Below are 17,680 nucleotides of genomic sequence, written 5' to 3' on the forward strand. Positions count from 1 at the left end.
GTCTATGAAAAAGCACTGAAAATAATAGGATTCTGGGCCTGTTTTTTCTTTCATTCCTAACTGAATAAATTGATTATCTCACAGAAAGCACTGGTGATAAGAACAAAAGAATTCGTTATTCTCCATGCACTATATTGCTCTGACACGTCTAGAAAAAAAGCCAACGCTCTCCTTCCCTACACACAACCACCCCATCCTCTGCTTAGAGCTTTTACTGAAGTGTTTTTATTTCAAAAATAAGTACAAAAACATTTCTTGGATACTGTTGTTGGAGGCACAGAGGCAGGGCAGGAACTGGAGAAAATGCTTTTGGCCAATTTAAGAATGCAAACTCGGCAATTATGATTATCCAGGAAAAGCTCTTGTTTCTGCTTGGTGAGGCTTAAGGCTTAACAGACAATACAATGTGAATTTATTAATTTTTTTAAATTCCTTTTGGACTACTCATATTTCTTCTATTAAAGCAGGACACTTCTGCTTTATAGCTGGACCCAAGCTTAAAACACAATTTAGTAAAAACTAAATGCTTGATCTGAAAGCTACTCTAACGAAGACATCAATTTAAAGCTTTCGGAGATCAACTCTGGGAGTGTGGAGATATGACTTATGCCACAGGATGAGTAGATCAAACTCCCTAGGTGGGAACAGTAACAATTCACAGCTAGCCACTCTGTTCTGCTTCTGCTTAGTAGTCTAAGAATAAAAGATCACAATCATCACAAATAGCTATATGAATTCAGCTTTGAAACAACCGATGCCTAAAATTTTCTGACGGAACACAAAATTGGTATTATGCACAAAATCAAATCAATATTGTCTCCTTTTTGTCTTGGATCTATTGGGCGAAGCAATCAAGACTCATTCTTCATTCACTAAAGGGAAATCATGCTTACCAACCTGATAGCCTTCTATGATGGGACAACTGGCTGGGTCCTGCACCTGGGGAGGAATAAACTTCTCGACTGTGAGGGTGACTGAGCACTGGAACAAGCTGCCCGGAGAGGTTGTGGAGTCTCCTTCCCTGGAGATATTCAAAACCCGTCCGGACACAATCCTGGGCAACGTGCTCTAGGTGACCCTGCTTGAGCAGGGAGGTTGGACTAGATGATCTCCAGAGGTCCCTTCCAACCTCAACCATTCTGTGATTAAGCTCAAAAATTAATGGATAATTTCACCAGGGGATCCTAATTCAAGGATTTAGGAAGTCATTAGCCCTAAGTAAGATGGAAAGCTGCTCAACATCAAAAGAGAAAAAAATGGAAGACACTTTTAAAACACTCCTCCTCCTGCAATGACTCCAATACTGTGCAGCAGGAGCATAGAGAGAGTGGCAGGAGGGGAGCTCCACGGCATGAGTAGTGCTATGTGAGCCCTCGGGGCAATTCCTCAGCACTGGGCACTTTCCAGTAAACTTTCAAGCTGCCCACGCAGGGCAGTATAACCCAGTTACAGGAGGAGCTGCCCTGTCAGCCCAGGGCTGAGAGGGTGAAAAGCCTGTTGGGAGTCTCATCCCCTCTTCTTCCTTTGGCTGTTCCTGAATTTGCTGGACCCCCCTGAGAAGCAGCGTAGTCTCAGCTTAATTCTCCATGCAGCTTGCTGCTGTTCTGCCAGGCTATTACAACCTGCAGCAGGCTGGGAAGCAACAGCGGTACCCCAGAGATGTGGTGGCACCCATCCCTGCCTCTCCTCCTCCTATAAGGGAGTTTGAAAGGGCCCTGAGACTGACGCTCCAAGCCCAATACAGGGGCTTCTCCCCCGTCTAATCAGAACCGAAGGGCAGCCCTCATTCTGCACAATACCATGCTGTTAGCAAGCACCTGGCGAATTTGCTGGTGGCCACGGAGCAAATCGAAAGGCCACAAATCTGGTCCCCCGTGAGGTCAGGCCAGGCAGGAGGATAATGCACGTCTGTCCCACACATGCTTGCTGAGCACAGCCCATAACAGCTCCAGCAGCCAGCAACCTGGCCCCAAGAAAGTCAGAGACAAAACCCTCATCACCCCCTCACCAAAAGCCTAAGTACCAAAGGGCCGAGTGTATACGCTGCCAATGGTGCAAAGCTGTCTCTGGAAGCAGCTGTGGCATTTGCCAGGCACTGGCTGCTGCATGTGAAGGGGGTGAGATTTCAAAGCTGAGCCTTGCTGAATCAGCCTTTTGTGCCAGTAATTGCCTCAAGAAACAGGAGTAAATAACTCCTCTTTCACAGGAGTGAACCTATTTCATAAGCAACACTAAATTGCAGAAACATTCTCCAACAATGTGCCTCCCAGCAGGCCCCAACCTGCACACCCTGGCCAGGGAGCAACCTCTGGCATTACCATGCTCCCTGATCCGGGGCACCAGCTCTGGGCTTACCACCACACTCTTTAGGAAGACTCATCTAGACAGGGATACAATGATGGCTAACTTTAAGCAGGTATCTGCTTTAAGGATTTTGAAGCAAATTCCTCTACAAGTGAGGGTCTGAATGATGATACCAGTAATAATGCTTAGAAAGACCTGTTTTAAGAGCCATCACTGTTGTTCAACCTATGCATATAAAATACAAATAGGAGGTTGTAAAGAAGAGGGGCCAGACTCCTCTTCGTGGTGCTCAATGACAGGACAAGAGGCAACAGGCAAACTGAAACACAGGAAATTCCACTTGAATGCAAGAAAGCACTTCTTCACTGTGAGGTGGTCAAACACTGGCACAGGTTGCCCAAAGAGGTTGTAGAGTCTCCACCCTTGCAGATACTCAAAATTAGACCAGACATGGCCCTGGGTAACCTGCTCTAGCTTACCCTGCTTGAGCAGAGGTGTTGGACCAGCTGATCTCAAGAGGTCCCTGCTGACCTCAACTATTCAATGATTCTTTGAAATTCTGCAGAAACTCCTAGGCCCTGAAAGAGTGCTGGTAGCATGCTACTGAGCACCAGCTCACAGAACTGCTTTTCCTGGACAAAACATTGTTATTTCATTTTTTGTATGCTCATGAGAGCTGTCACAAAGTAAGTCTCAAAAACCCACACCAATTGCTTATAATGAATCGAGCTTTTATATTTGCTTCTTAACTTTGCCATAAAGAGCTTTTTTTCTTCAGAAACATGAGATGCCAAATTTTTTCAAGAATTCTGAACCCACATTAAAGCCTCCCCCCACCATGCAAAAACTTTTGATAACAAGCATACTTGCATGGCTCAGTCTAGCCTTTCACTTTTAATTTTTAATTAAAAGAAAAAGATTTATAGAAAAGTGATGGCTCAGGGGAATGAAACAGCGATATGGATACAGTCCCAGTTCTGAGTCACAAGTTCAATTCTCCATTATAAGCCTTGATCCCATGTTTTGTTTTTTTTTTTTTTTTAACATACCAACAGAAAACAGATATGCTTTTCTTTTTCTTAATTTATACAAAGAACCATCTCAGACTCAAGCTTCAAGCACTGTCAGGTCAATGTAGGATCCACAGTTGTTTTTACTCTTTCCATCCACTCACTGCATTTTTAACTTGAGCAGGTTCTTTATGAATATATGAAAGGGTTAAGACAAGCATCTATAAGAGTTTTATATAGGATTTGGTTGACCTGGATCACAAGCATAAGAGCAGAGTCCTCTCAAACTAAAAACATACCTCAGACCCAGTTCTGTTCATGGTGCAACACTGAAGTTCATGGGCTCTGGAAGGGGCCAGCAGCCACCTGTTTTAGCTGTCTCTATGATCACAGGCTATAATATGCTCTCAGCATTTCCTCCCCCGCGCCAGACCTCTTCTACGCCAGAACGCGGCTCAGAGCCGCTGGGGACTCACCAGGCCGAAGATTCAAGGAGATCTTCTGAGGCATTATTTGTGTAACATCCGAATGGGTCAAGCCAGAGCCCTTGGTGCTCAGAGGAACGTTCTTCACTACGTTAATGCTGCTTTTAGGATTTTCGATTGCTCCTGCACAACCATTTGCAATAAGATTCTGTAGGAAGTCGCACCTCGATGTGATGGATTTTGTGCTGCCAAATTCCTAGGAGGTGAAGAATGAACAAAAGGGGAGGGAGAAATATCAGTCCCACAACAGGAGCTTTGTTTTGATGTGCTGGTATCTGTATCAAAAAGGAGATGACAAGGAACAGCTGGTGTCATTTCTGTTGGCTATACCTCAAAAGCTGCTAGCACTGAGCCTTGAGACTTTCAAAGGGATCTCATACAGAGGAATTACCAAAAAGGAAATATTGTGAGGGTTTATGCATTGTGCTCCCAAACCCTCAGCATTTCAGCATCCAGATCATCTGCAAACTGAACTTGCTTAGAGACCACTGTAACAGACAGATAGCCATGTTTTCTTACGCCAGAAACAGCAGCAGCACTTTCTCCCAGCTCCATGTTGGGCCACGTGAAAGCATGACAAAGCGTTTGGTTTGCTGCCTGAATAGCCAATTCCCAACTCTTTTAGGGGAAAAGACGAGAAGCTGAATTTTTTGCAAGTGAAGGTGCATATCATCCTGAAGGAGATTTGCAAGAGAAAGACAGAAGAGAGAGGACACGGAGATGCTACTGACAGAAGCAGGGCAAACCAACCAACCAACCCAGAGAGGTGAAGTCAGGACCTGAAGTTGGAGACTGAGGCTGAGTGGCTCCAAGGACCTGTGTCCTCTCCCCTACGTGAGGAGTAGCATGTCTCACCGCAAGCATGGTGTTCCCCCTCCCTCAAATCTTTGCACAGCCAGCATTTGCATGACACTATGATATGGTAAAAACGTCACCACAGCAAAGGGTCCCTAAGCTGAACCACAAAAAGAACGGGCTGATGCTGACAGGCTGTGCAGGAAAGCGCTGAAGGAGAATAAGGGACCTGGAAGAATATTCATGGGAGGTGTTAGTATGAAAGAAGAGAGGCCATAGCTGCAGGCTGGGAAAGAAACAATAGGGAATGAATCTGGGAGGGCGAGGAGAGAGCCAGAGCAGACCGGGGAGATGTCGGTGGGAAGGAAGAGCGCACAAGGGAAGGGGAACGATAACCTATCACTTGACTGATAAATGGACTCAATGCCTCCCATCGCACACGTCCCACATTCGATAGCGGGTCGCAGTGCAGCCTATGTCTGCTGCAAGTGGCGAGACAAGTACTTGGGCGTCAGCTGTAGCTGAAGACAGCTGTTCGCTGCCCGGAGGAAGATATACCATTGGAGGGAGTCTCCCACTGGCTGTCCTGAGATATCCTTCAGCCCTCATCCCAAATCTCATCCACAGCACACAATAAAGCATTGTGTGGGGGAACACTCTGTAACAACCCAGCTGCACAATGAAGCCTTTCGCAGAGAGTGTCCATTTGTTAGAATGTGATTTCTTTTTTTTTTTTTTTTCTCTCCAAAAAGGCCCACGGGAACTAGTTACATCCCCAAAACTTATTGAATTCTGAACAGCCGATTTCTTCTTATTTCTGCACCATAACAATAAAATTCTGCACCATCTTCTGCTCCGGGGCTGATGTACTAAAATTACATGAAACAATGCAGAGAAGATGCTCCCAACCACACCAACCCTTCCTTCAGCCATTCAGCCAACAGCTGGAGGAGGGCTGGGGAAGGGGAAGAAAACCACCTCCCCAGCTCAGGGAGATACATACAACTCCTTTCAATGGGGCGCTCAAAGCGTTTCACACACACTGAAATCGTGCTCCTCAAAATACCCGTACGTTTCCCCATTAAAAAAAAATAAACGCAGAAGTAGAGTCTTAGAAAGTGGGAAGACTTGGCCACAGGTCTCCCTGCAACTCAGTGCCAAAACCCAGAATGAAATGCACTTTCTCCTGATCCTCAGGCGCGCAGTTACGGGGGAGATGTCGAGGGGGGGAAAGGAGGAATTAACGAGGGGCTGCAGATCTTGTCCTTGCCCCTCCTAGCGAGACGCACGTTCCTGAGCCCTGCAGCGGGGTTGCGGCTGTACGGTTTTCCCACCCGTGCCGTGGCGGGGCTGCACACCCTCCTCACGCTCGGTCCCTCACCTCCAGCCTGCTCCGGGCGAGCTCGCGAGTCCCCAGAGGCAGCGCCTGGCTGCTGGGCCGCCAGGGTGAATCTCAGCTGCGTTTTCTCACTACGAGGTCCGAATGCTATTTGAAAAATGCTGCATTTACATTCCATATTCCAAAGGCAACGTCCTGCCAAGGAGATGGCACGTCAGACTGATGTTTACATACATTTCTTGGAACGTGTCACGTAAACAGATGAATTCCCAAATAGGGGGATTGGGACTACTTAAATCATTTATGGCATGACCAAAAACAAAAACTGAAAAAAAAAAAATCCCTCACAACTGAAGACAATGCCCAGTATTTTAGAGCAGCAGATTTAGGGAAGCGTTTTAAAATGTTTGTCTAGGATCTGACTTAACCTCACGTAAATGTAAAGACAAAAGTCAGCGGAGGTGAAGCAGCTCTCCAGGGTCAGCTTTCCGCACAGGCAGAGCGGCGGAGCTCAGGGAAGTCGAGGGGCGTCCTCAGAGGGGCAGGAGCCGGCGACGAACGCCCAAGCCTGGGAACGGGGCAGCAGGGACTGACTTGAGGCAGTTATTTAAAGCGTTCACATTAGAAACCCAGACTCCGTTAACAGTCAATGCAGAGAGTGGGAGTTAAGAGTCTAAATTAAGACTCCATCGCTGACCAAAGCGGCAGCCTTGGTGACGAACTTACAGACCAAACTCAGACGGTATAAATACCACCTCTACACGCACACAACTCAGCTAGGCCATCCGTTAAGTCCGCGAGGGGAGACGGAGCTCGGTGCAGGCTTGCCTCGCACACTGGGAGCTCTCTGGGGTTGTTTTTCCTCCCTCTAGCAGCTGGGCGTTTTGGTCCAGGCATCCACGCAGCAAGGACGTGAAACTGCACTGCTGCAGGGCTCTCTGCGAGGGGACACGCTCCTACCGTCCTGGTGGCCCGAGCTACAGCTTCAAGCGAGCAACTCTGCAGACTGATTTCCATTGGCCGCTTATTAAAGAGAGCACTCTTTGTGCCAAAAAGCGACACGAACCGAACTGTGAGCGTGGCCAGGAACCCTTCTTTGTTCTCTAGGAATTAACACTGGGGAAAAAAAAGGTCCAAATCAGCTGATGCTTAGTGCTGCTCATGCAACTGAAGCATTATCAAGCATTTCCAGTCGTTCCCAGGTTCTGCCCCAAAGCCCTGGATGTTAACAGAAAGAATCCCTTGACTTCAGAGGGCTTTGAATTAGGACTTCATTTTCTGGCTGGGGATGGGGTATCACAACAACAGACATGATGGTGAGCAGCCCAGGGAAGGGGAAATTTTGCTTTCTCACCCAGCTGCTAGTCTTTAGCAGTCTGCATCTCACACCGCCATGAGAACCGTCTCTGGGTATGGTATTGCTTATATGGATGTTCAGCTGCTCAGCAAGGGGTATATAAGAAAGCAGAGAGAGGGGGATGAAGCAAGAACAGAGCTGCATTTGCATGCAGAGCAAAAGACGGTACAAGCTGCCGAGCTGCGATAATTCTTGCAAAGCTGTAGAGAGTAAAGCTGCCAGAAACAAGATGGACTTAGCTCTCTTGGGGATTTCTACCTGCCTACCGCTATTTCTGACTAAGCAGGTTATGGACCAGTTCAGCCCAAGTTTCAGGCAGGAGAATGCCCCTGTGCAGAGGCAGAAAGTAAAGAGGAAGAGTACACCACAGCAGCATACGCGCTGCTGCTTGGGACCACCAAACCCTAAAGGGCTGTAAAACAGATGCATATACTCAGCAGAAGCTCTCACACTTAATGCAACTTAGAAGTCCCATTTCCTCTTTCTCTAGCCCAAAATGAAAGCTGTGTTTCCCTGGCTATAATCCTGAGCGTACAGAGTCCTCCTTTGCTGGAGGATACCCTTGTGGGACCCTCCTGGAGTTTTGCTTGCAGCACTGAGTGTGCGTGCATGTGCAAGCCTGTTTACTGGCACAGTGGCAAAAAACAGCTACTGCTGTAATGTGTTTTTCCACAACCATTGTGGCAAAATTACTCATTATCCAAAGGAGCCAAACGAGGTCAAGGGTAAACCTTGTACACAACTCTTACTAAAGTTAACCGCAAAAATCTCTCCTTTCAGCCACACCTCTGAACTTCTTCAGTTCCCACAGCCTTCCATTCTTGACTAATTTACTGTTAAACCTTCTAAAATGGGCCCAGAAGAATTGCCACAGTGTGGCAATGTTTCAGCTGTTGCCCAGCACAAATCCAGGCCCTTTCTTGTTTGCTGAAATGCTACATTACCAGGGGTGAAAGAAAATAAAACTCACTCCGAGGTTCAAATGCCCCGGGGAAGGGCAGGGGGATGTGGCGTAACTCACTTCCCAAGGCGCTGGAAGACATGTCCTTGGCTTCTGCCCCTAAAGCTCGCACCAATTCAGTCAGTCACTTCTGCACGTGTTTGTGCAGCATTTCAGCATTTGGCCAAAGGCAGCGTGACATCGACCACAGAACACATGCCCTCCCCCCCTTCACTGGCAGACACTTGTGGGGAGAAGCAAATGCTCCCCCATTCAGTAGTTCCTGAAATTTTATTCATTTCTTCTGCTTGGGCTTCTCTATGGAGACCTACAGGACACTACCCAGCAACTTCCTCTCCTTCTGTTTCTGCCCCTTCACGTGGGAGGGAAAGGAGGGAAGACACGAAGCACGCACCACGGGTCTGCAGTTCACCTCTTCCTGCCTGACAGCAGGTCAAGAGCTGAAATGCAGCAAATTGCATTTGTCCCCTTAGCTTCCCAAATCTGCTCTAGCCTGTATGATCAATTAAACACCTTAGAGCAGCGATGACAAAGCAAAAGTTTTTATTGTGACATTAAAAAAGAGAGTGAGAGAGAGAGCAAAGTGGCTCCAAATTGACTCTAGCTTACGACTTTTGCTTCCGTGCACGATCAAATGCAAATAAAGTTTTCTGTGATAGAGAAAAAATCAAGGCTTCCAGAGATTAAATGAAAAGAAAAAGGATGAGATGTTTTGAGGAGCAAAGGATACTACACAGGTCCAAATGATTTACAAGCATCCAAACCAAAATGCATCCCAACAATGGGCTCTGTCAAGGCACACTGACTCAAACATTCACAATTTCTAGGTAAACAGAGATGCAGAGCCAGACTTTGCAACCTGGTCCTGTTCGTACCAGAAGCATTACAATTAGTTAGATAATCAGTATGCATAATGGAACACATGCCTACTTGCCGATAGCCTGTCTGCATGCCTGTTCTCCAGAGAAATGCAATAAGTACTCCATAGCAATTAGGAAGCAAATTAAATATTGTTTTGTGCTACAAAAAAGCATCCGTTCAGAAAGATCATGCCTATTAATCCTTATTAATTCTACCCAAAGCCTCCTAGGTGCTTTGCAGATAGGGCCTCCACACCACCAAACTAACAAAATAAAATGCAGACAAGTAGACAGAAGTTAATAGAAATCAGAGCAATGTGAAAAATTATATGCCCATCAGTTTGACAGTTTTAAGACATTTTAAGACAAATTGCTTGGTTCATGTAATAAAAAGGAAGAATAGCACTGATGGTATATCTAACTCCTGACTAGACATGTCCTAGGTTATGACGTATCATGTTTGCTTTCATCAGTCTGATTCTGCATTAATTCAGCCTGAACTATGCTTTCTTTTTTCATTTAAAAAATTGGGCATGTTCTCCCTGGGAACATCCTCGATTTTCCTTCCTCATCCTGCAGGCACAAATTCCTGAGATAAAAAGAGGATGGAGTACATGCATGCAACCTGTCGGAAAGCAGAGAGTTCTCCTGGGGAAATTTCAGTTTAATTAATGTGTTCATGTGAATATGTATTCTGCATGTACTCACAAATGTATCCACATAAAGAATACAAAAGTGAACATACAAACACACTATGTACACACATGCACACCTAATGAACGAAAGGAGCCTCTATACATCGGTGCATTATTGGCATTTCAAATAGATATGAAGCTATTTCTCACAAACAGGAAACAGAACATAACAGTAGCATAATATAATTCACACGCACACGCTGGTACTCCTCACTGCTCTTTTGGAGAGCATCTACTTCTTTTCCCACTGCAATCACTCTAAGTAGATATGTAATGAACGCAAAATCTACCCGTCTATCATACCGACTTTGGCAGAGCCTAAAAAACACAATGGCAGCTCAGAGCATGGAAGTAAAGCTCCTTCTGGAGCCCTCTGCTTCCTCCAGCGTGCCTGAAGAACCCCAGTAATCCTGAGAAACCTGATGCCACTGCAAAAAAACAAACAAACAAAAAAACAACAACAAGCTTCCTCTTCTTCCCCCCACAAAAGCCAGGCTGTGCTGGAGATCACAGGAACAATACCAGCCAATGTGCTATTTCCAGCCAGACTCTTTCATCAGCATGCGTGTCAGCAATTTCCAATAGAATATGAAAGTCTTCTGGAACTTGCAGAAAAAGCTGAGAAATTTCCTCAGATTCCAGCAAGGTTGGAAAGGCTGCAGCAGTCGAAATCACTGAAGAGTCCAATATTTCCCCCCATAAAGCTCTGTTTTAAGGCAGACTCAAGAGGCAGTTAACACCACACATTTATACCTTCTCCTTTAAGTGTAATTTAAGGAGGTCATCCCATGCAAGTCCTGCCTTTCAAGGTATTCTTCCATGAGCCAACAGAGTCAATGTTTGCTTCCAACTTTCTAACAGCCCAAAGACTTGCGGTTAGCTCACCATCCCCCGGGAACACCAGGGCTGAATGGATACCAGAAGCTGTTATCATCAAGTCATCCATCATCATCCTCTCCGATGGGAGCAAAGATGCTGAACGCGAGCAGACGAGAACAGTGGCCGACTCAACTGACGGGGGTGTGATGCACCCTATACTAACGTGTTACTAGGCGCTAAACTTTTAGATTTATAGCGTGCTGACTATTCTGCCGAAACTCTCTATGTGCATGCTCTTACCCTACCAATGCAAAGCAATGTAAATACAAGGAATCTTATCCCACCTTCGAAGAGAGCAGAGGAGTACTCCTTGCCTTTGCCACAGGATAAGAGCATGCCTACAGAGTTACAGCTGAAGAGCTGCAGCATCACCAGTCCATACCTTTTCCACCCTCACAGACCCACCTGGGTGCTCATAACCCCTGTTTGCTCCCCACAAATGCTCAAGACAGCCTGCTTCTCTGCAATCACACACAGCCTAAAACCTGGAGTGAAGAATGTGAAAGCCAAGGACCGAGTACCCTCACGGAGGAAGATGCAGCAACGCAGGCGGTTGTGTGAAGCCAGGTTGTATTTTCTCTGGAAAACATCATCATCTCCCTCTTCATAAAGCTCTTCTATCACAGCAGGAGTGTCATTTCACAGCATCAGCACTGCCAGGCACCCAAAGGAACAAAGAATGAGCAAAAAGATACGACGAGCATGGCCCTGTGCCAAGTGATGCTATTACCCCAAGAGCATGGAGCACACAGGGACTCTGCTGCCACTCTGGGTTTTACGAGAGAGCACTAAGATCACACAGCGCTAGCAGACATGTCTCTCCTACGCAAGTTTGATCTGGAGCTGCCAGGTGTGAGACCCTCCAAACAGGCACGAACTTCTGGAAAGAGGGTTTGCCTTGATCAGAGCAGGTAGGATAGAAACTCTTCACCACACTTCAAGGGAGTTACTTGTTTCATCTTGTCACAGGAGAAGGGAGATAAGAAGTTATTATTGGAACCCCTCAATTATCCCATCACGAGAGGCCTCCGTCTCTCCCTAGACAAACAGGTTTGGCAGTGCAACTGGTGTCCGGTCTGCCGTCAGACGGACACCCCTCTGGGCAGCACCGGCCCACAAGGCAAGTGCGGACACGGCACCGCTCAGCTCAGTTCCCATCTCAGGTCAGGAGGTCCAAGCTCACCAGAAACCAGACCTGCCACTACCCAAAACTCCAGCCTGCCCTACAGGCTGGCTCGGACCAAGCCACACAGCATCCTGGTCAGGGACGGACCAGGGACCCGAGCACTCGTAGCTCCTCAGCACAGCCCAAGCTACAGCTCATGCCGGCAGATGAGTCGGGAGCAAACCCTGGCCCTGGCCACCAGCCCTTCCTCTAAGCATCCATCTGTCCCCAAGCACGAGGGGCACGTCGCACGAAGCTCACAGCTGGATATGCCAAGAAAAAACGCTCGACACCTGGGACTCAGCGTGCTTTAACCTGCTCTTGGCCCAGTGGATGCAGCCATGCGCTTCCACGGGCACGTCTCTCCCACTCCTGCCGGGAACGTGCTGCACTGGCAGGCAACGGCTGAACGACTGACAGCAAAAGATGCTATTTCTGAAACCTTTCAGTCTGGAGGTTCACTAGACCGGTTTTGCTGAAGAAGGCATAGCAAGCCCTGACAAAGTTATTAATCGTCGTCTATAAAGATGACGACAGCTGGTCAAATTTGGTCCCAAATCTGTTAGTTAAATGCAAAGTGAGCAGAAAATACATACTGATCGGCTGATCACGTTTCAGCCACAACATAATTAGCATCTGTGGAAACCACTCGACGTCTTAGACATGGTATTTAAACATCAGCAGAACTACAGAGTTTGACAAGCACATACTCTCTGGGCAACATACTGCTGCAAATGACAGTTAATAGAAGTACAAAAGTAAACAGACTAAAACCCAACAATTTAGGAAGCATAACTGATTAGGCTGTGGCAGAGGGAAGGGGGAAATAAGAGGGTGAAATGACAATGCAAAGAAAGCAGATCTTAAAGCTTATATTATTTTAAACCTTTTGAAGTTGAAAACCTCCAGATACTTACTTTTGCAACTCCACTATTCCAACTGATGATCTCATAAGTAAAGAGAAATAATTACAGTTGCAAAAATTAAATTATAGAAAAAAAATTATAGAATTAGAATAAGAGCTTGCTAAGTTTCAACATGTAGCGTATAACAGCAGCTTTTTAACACATAGTTCTAGGCAAAAAAAAATACTGTGAAATGTATTTTTAAATAGCTGCTCCAGGCTAAAGGTCAGGAAGTATTATAGTACTTCCTTGTAAACAGACCTCTTCCTTCATTTGGCCCCTCCATTCCATTTAGAAATATTTTTTTATAACTCTGTTTGCAAGATAAGAGTCGAGCTGCCAGTCCCATGGGTTGACACACAATTAGTGGTCACAGCGACCACCAGATAAACATTTCCATTGGCAGTATTTTGCAGAAATTGCCTTTTGATGCCAAGAAGAAAAAAGAAAACTATTGGGTACCCATAACTTAATAGCCAGCATTCTTGGATTCCAGTGTCACCACCACAGATTAGCTGGCTGGAAGAAGAGCTCTTACAGCTGTTTACAAGATGTCTCAAAAGCAGGATCTATTGCTTTACCCTTTCCGTCCTACATATCACTCACTCTGCTGGAAAAAAATCGTGAAAACCATTACACTGTCAGGTAAAATGGTATTAGTAACGTTAAGAAGTTTTCCTTGGAAAGCTGCCGTTGCGCCTATGAGTAAGTGAAAACCCACCAAGTTAGACCTGCAGGGCAGCAGTCAGCGAGGACACTGGGGTACTTCCCCTGAGCCCGGGCACAACAAGGGGCCCTTTTACACCCCCAAGCCCTTTTCTCCGCCGTCTCCAGGCCTCCTTCACGAGTCTCGTCCACCCCTTTTCACCTGCAGCCGCCCAGGCCACCGGCGCGAATAAGGAGGGACAAGCCCGCAGAAGGTGGAGCAGGAGAGGGGCCTCAGGGGCCCTGACAAATAGCAGAAAGGTTAAGGGCACATTTAAGCTCACAGCTCACCTCCCCCAAAATGGGATCAGGAAAGAAACAGCTGCACTACAAGAATAAGGAGCAGCAGAGAAGAGGAGAGCATCACTCCTGGCCAAGCGAGTCAACGCCCACCAAAGCAGCCAGCCCCTGACAGCACCAGTCTATCGGTCTGCAATAAAAGGGCCATATTAATTACCGCTGGGTTTTGTTCCCTGTACGACGACTGCTGCTCAGGCTCTTAGCACACTCGTAAAGAGGTTATGAATAGCACTCCCCAGACTCCTTCCCTCTACCCTCAAGCCCTCGCGAAGGGAAAAGGCACATTCCTACCACGCGTGGGCTGGGGAGGAAGGAAACCGAGGGGAATGAACTGCTCAGCACCTAATTTCGCAGGTGCATGATTACGATAAAGTCCTTTAAGCTAGCTCAAAGCACAAATAGCCTCCTCTCCTCCCTTCTCCAGCGTGGTGGGTCTGCTCCCAGTCCCCTGCGGAGCGCACTGTCTCCCTGGGCATGGCTCTTCGGTCACAGTGCATCAGATGTATTTAGAAAAACTGGGGTCTGCTGGGAACAGCCCACAGCAGCAAAGTCACCTTAGGCCACTACTGAACCTGAGAGGTGTGGGCACAGGTCCCAAGGCCACCGCTCTGACCTAAAATCAAGCATGCAAAATGCCTTTCACTGCTGTACTGAGTAACGCAGGCAGCTTCAGGATGGGGAACCTGCCCAGAAACAGTACTGCCAAGACCACACAACACCGATCCCTCTGCTTCCACATACAGGACGCACGTTTTAGCTTCAAGGTTATCCACTGCTCTGCAGAGCCCAAAGCCCATTTGTGACACAACAGCTATGTCTGTGTTGGGGGGTATTTCTGCACGGAGGCAGGATCTTTGCACGCAAATTGTAAGCGTCCTCATTTCTCTTAAATACTTGAGAGATGCAGGCAGTAAGTAGACAGCAGCTAACTGTATGCTATGTTATCACATCTTTAAACACCTTTAACTCTAGAGATCTTAAGTGTACTCGATAAGATGTGTATTTCTTAAGATTTTTATATTTATATTTTATATATATATATATATATATATATAAAATATAAATATATAAAAGTCATGAACAGCACCTAGATGGTAAGCAGGGAAATATATTTGCAATTTCTCAGAAACCAAGGAGGACTCAAATTACTGGAAAGAGATTTCAGAACAAACATAGGGAAGTATTTTCACCACAAAGCACGCCATTAAGCTGGGGAACTCACTGCCACAGGATGCTGCAGATGCCAGAAGCATATGTGGTCTCCCTGACGGAGGCAATAAATTCACATAGGAGAACTCTGTTAGGAGCAAAGATGCCTTTGGCATCAGGGCATCCCACAGCCAGGTTTTGCGAGGAACAGGGAGAGTGCGTCAGAACCGACTCGCCTTGCTCTTCAACTGCTTCCCTAGCACCCACTCGGACACAGTGCTGGAGGCGAGAGCGGGCGTCCTGTCACCTCCGACCCACGCTCAGCTGCCCAAGTCAGCGCCATCTCAGGTCGGGACGCAAGATGGTGCGGGGTGGCAGGTGATTTTAGGGAGAGCACTTACAAGCAAGGCTGCCTGCAACACACAGCCCACTTGGTGACACAAAACCCATTGGAAAGAAGGTGGCAACTGGAGAAACAAGCAGTGCGGCTCTATTTAGGATGCACAGTGGGCAGGGTGGGTAGAAGACCCATTTCTTACTGTGTCACAGAGTTCACGGGTTGCGCACGTACAAACCATGCTCAGCTTGCAAGCATCTGCTGCCTTCACCAACCACTTAAGGCACCACAGAGCATCAGGGAAAGGCTGCAGGGGAAAAAATAACTTCCTTCCTTTTCGCATTACGAAAAGCATTTATCAACCAACTACAACTTCTGAAACAACCAGAAAAAAAAACCTAGTCTGCCCACATACCTCTTTGGAGCACCAAGCACATTTTGGATGGATGAGGAGACACTCTTCACAGGACGTGGCACTTCCGCTCGTGCACAGATTGAGACCTTCAGTAACAGAGAATGACAGAGAATGAGATGGGCTAAGTGGTTACTTATTTTGAAAACAGTACTCAGGAGTTTCTAGCTATATTCTTAATCTTAAACTTACTGTAAGTGCAATTCAGTACAGTTTCAAGAGCAAAGAACCTTCCCAGAGCTTAAAAGGCTTGAGGAGGAATAAGCCTTTCTTCTTCACCTCAAAGGAAGTCTTGCTTTCTTTTCCTTTCCCAAGAAAAATGAACAGGACAGAAACTGGGATCAGGGTGCTGAGAACCTCTAAAATATGACTGGTGATTCTTTTTCTCTTTTTCAATGGTCTTTGGTTAATCAAAGAGTTCAGCTCATCTTTCGAATGAAGTATTTCCGTGACTTCTGACAGAATGCAATAGCTGTTAGCCTAGTCTGAAATACGAAGGTGGCTTTCCAAACACCATGGAGAACGCCGACTTTTAAAGTTACAGTAGGCAGATGATCTGAATTTTTCCACCTGAATACATGGGCCTTCCCGCCCTCTCGAATTTTCGTCTTAAATCAGCCTTGAAAAATATTCACCTCCCCCCTTCCTACGATGGTGATTTCCATAATTAACTCATGCTACAGCAAATTACTTTAATTTATTATGGGAGTCATTTCCACAGGATATCCAGGTTAAGCTGGGCAGTCTGTTTACACTGGGAAGCGTCCAAGGCTGGCCAGGATGGAACATGCTGCTCGGCGCCGCAGCTGAAAGCTCTTCCTACACTGGGATGCCAGCAAAGACTCATGCTAAGACATAAACACTGGGATGCCAGCAAAGACTCATGCTAAGACATAAACAGATGGACAGTGATGTTATTCCCTCCTAAATTATTAACATCGAGCAGCACAACGAGTACTGAAAAAGTTCCACTTGCAAAAAGCTAGTACTTGAGCTTTGAGAAGACTTAAAAATAAAGTGGAATAACCCAGGTTAAACAGAACCAAACATCAGTCATATCTGCTTTGACTGCAACAGCTTGTTTAATCATGCCTGTAGCTATGAATGTGCCATTCAACGCCACCGATGCCCCGATTCTCCAGTGCACAGCTATTAACATCAGCTGTCAATAACTAATTAAACACATTTTCAGCTGAGGATTCAGCACAGAGGCTGCACACTCTTCAGAAAATGCCTTGGGCTTGAACTCTGAGCCTGCTACTTTTTTCCATCCAAAATGTCAATAAAGGCATTGTCAGGCCTCATGCTACAGTTCATCTATTTTTCAGACATTTATATCTATGGATACCATGGCACTACACTACTGCTAGATATAATTTGGAGATTGTGTAGACTTGCTGACGTCTGGAAAAGAACTACAAAGTTTCGTCCCATAGCAAGAACCTTCTGTTGCAAGAGCTTTTGAGGATACTCCTTGAGAATATTTTAATGAAAAATGAGAAATGGTGGCTCTGGTTGCCTCAGTCACTCCAGTGTGAGGCTGGGCTATACTGCACAGGAAGCAATGAATCAAGCTAGACAGCTGTATGAAAGGTTATTATGCCCTAGGCTAAAAGCAAATAAAGGACAAGTTATCCTGTCACTATTTCTAAGTCATCATTGTGGCATGACTATGTCAAAGTCCTACACTGATGATTTTCTGTTAGCCACAAGGTGGTTAACTCTAAGCCGCCTCCTTTCTCTATGCCTTTCATTCAAAAAGGCTGCATGCTCTCATTCACAGTAAACAAGAGGCTTATTAATTTTTTTTCACTGCCTGTTACCATATAGCCACGCATTTCATTCCTTGGTCACATTCTGAAGTTATACTCCAATCCCTGGGCATTGCAAGAGCTCAAAATATAAATATGTAATATAAAGTAAAATGTTAACTTGACCAACTGAATTACAATTTGCAAGGATGTTAGCTGTGCATTTGCAGACCCTTCAAGAGCAGTGGCTTCCCGCACAGATAAAAGCCTT

At 46.2% G+C, this 17,680-nt stretch overlaps 1 protein-coding gene across 2 annotated transcripts in view; it reads right to left on the reverse strand.

Annotated features, from left to right (window-relative positions):
* ITGB5 (integrin subunit beta 5) overlaps window positions 1-17,680 on the reverse strand; it is an 80,095-nt gene that overhangs the window by 60,227 nt on the left and 2,188 nt on the right. For both annotated transcript variants that reach the window (XR_011141965.1, XM_068949104.1), the window contains exons 2-3: window positions 15,662-15,747; window positions 3,791-3,995 (exon numbers count right to left, since the gene is read on the reverse strand). Coding sequence is in view for 1 of the 2 variants with exons in the window: in XM_068949104.1 (XP_068805205.1) it covers window positions 3,791-3,995; window positions 15,662-15,747 (291 nt within the window). In the remaining variant the exon portion in view is untranslated. The remainder of the gene's footprint in view (window positions 1-3,790; window positions 3,996-15,661; window positions 15,748-17,680) is intronic.

Source organism: Struthio camelus, chromosome 6, assembly GCF_040807025.1.
Source record: "Struthio camelus isolate bStrCam1 chromosome 6, bStrCam1.hap1, whole genome shotgun sequence".
Taxonomy (NCBI): domain Eukaryota; kingdom Metazoa; phylum Chordata; class Aves; order Struthioniformes; family Struthionidae; genus Struthio; species Struthio camelus.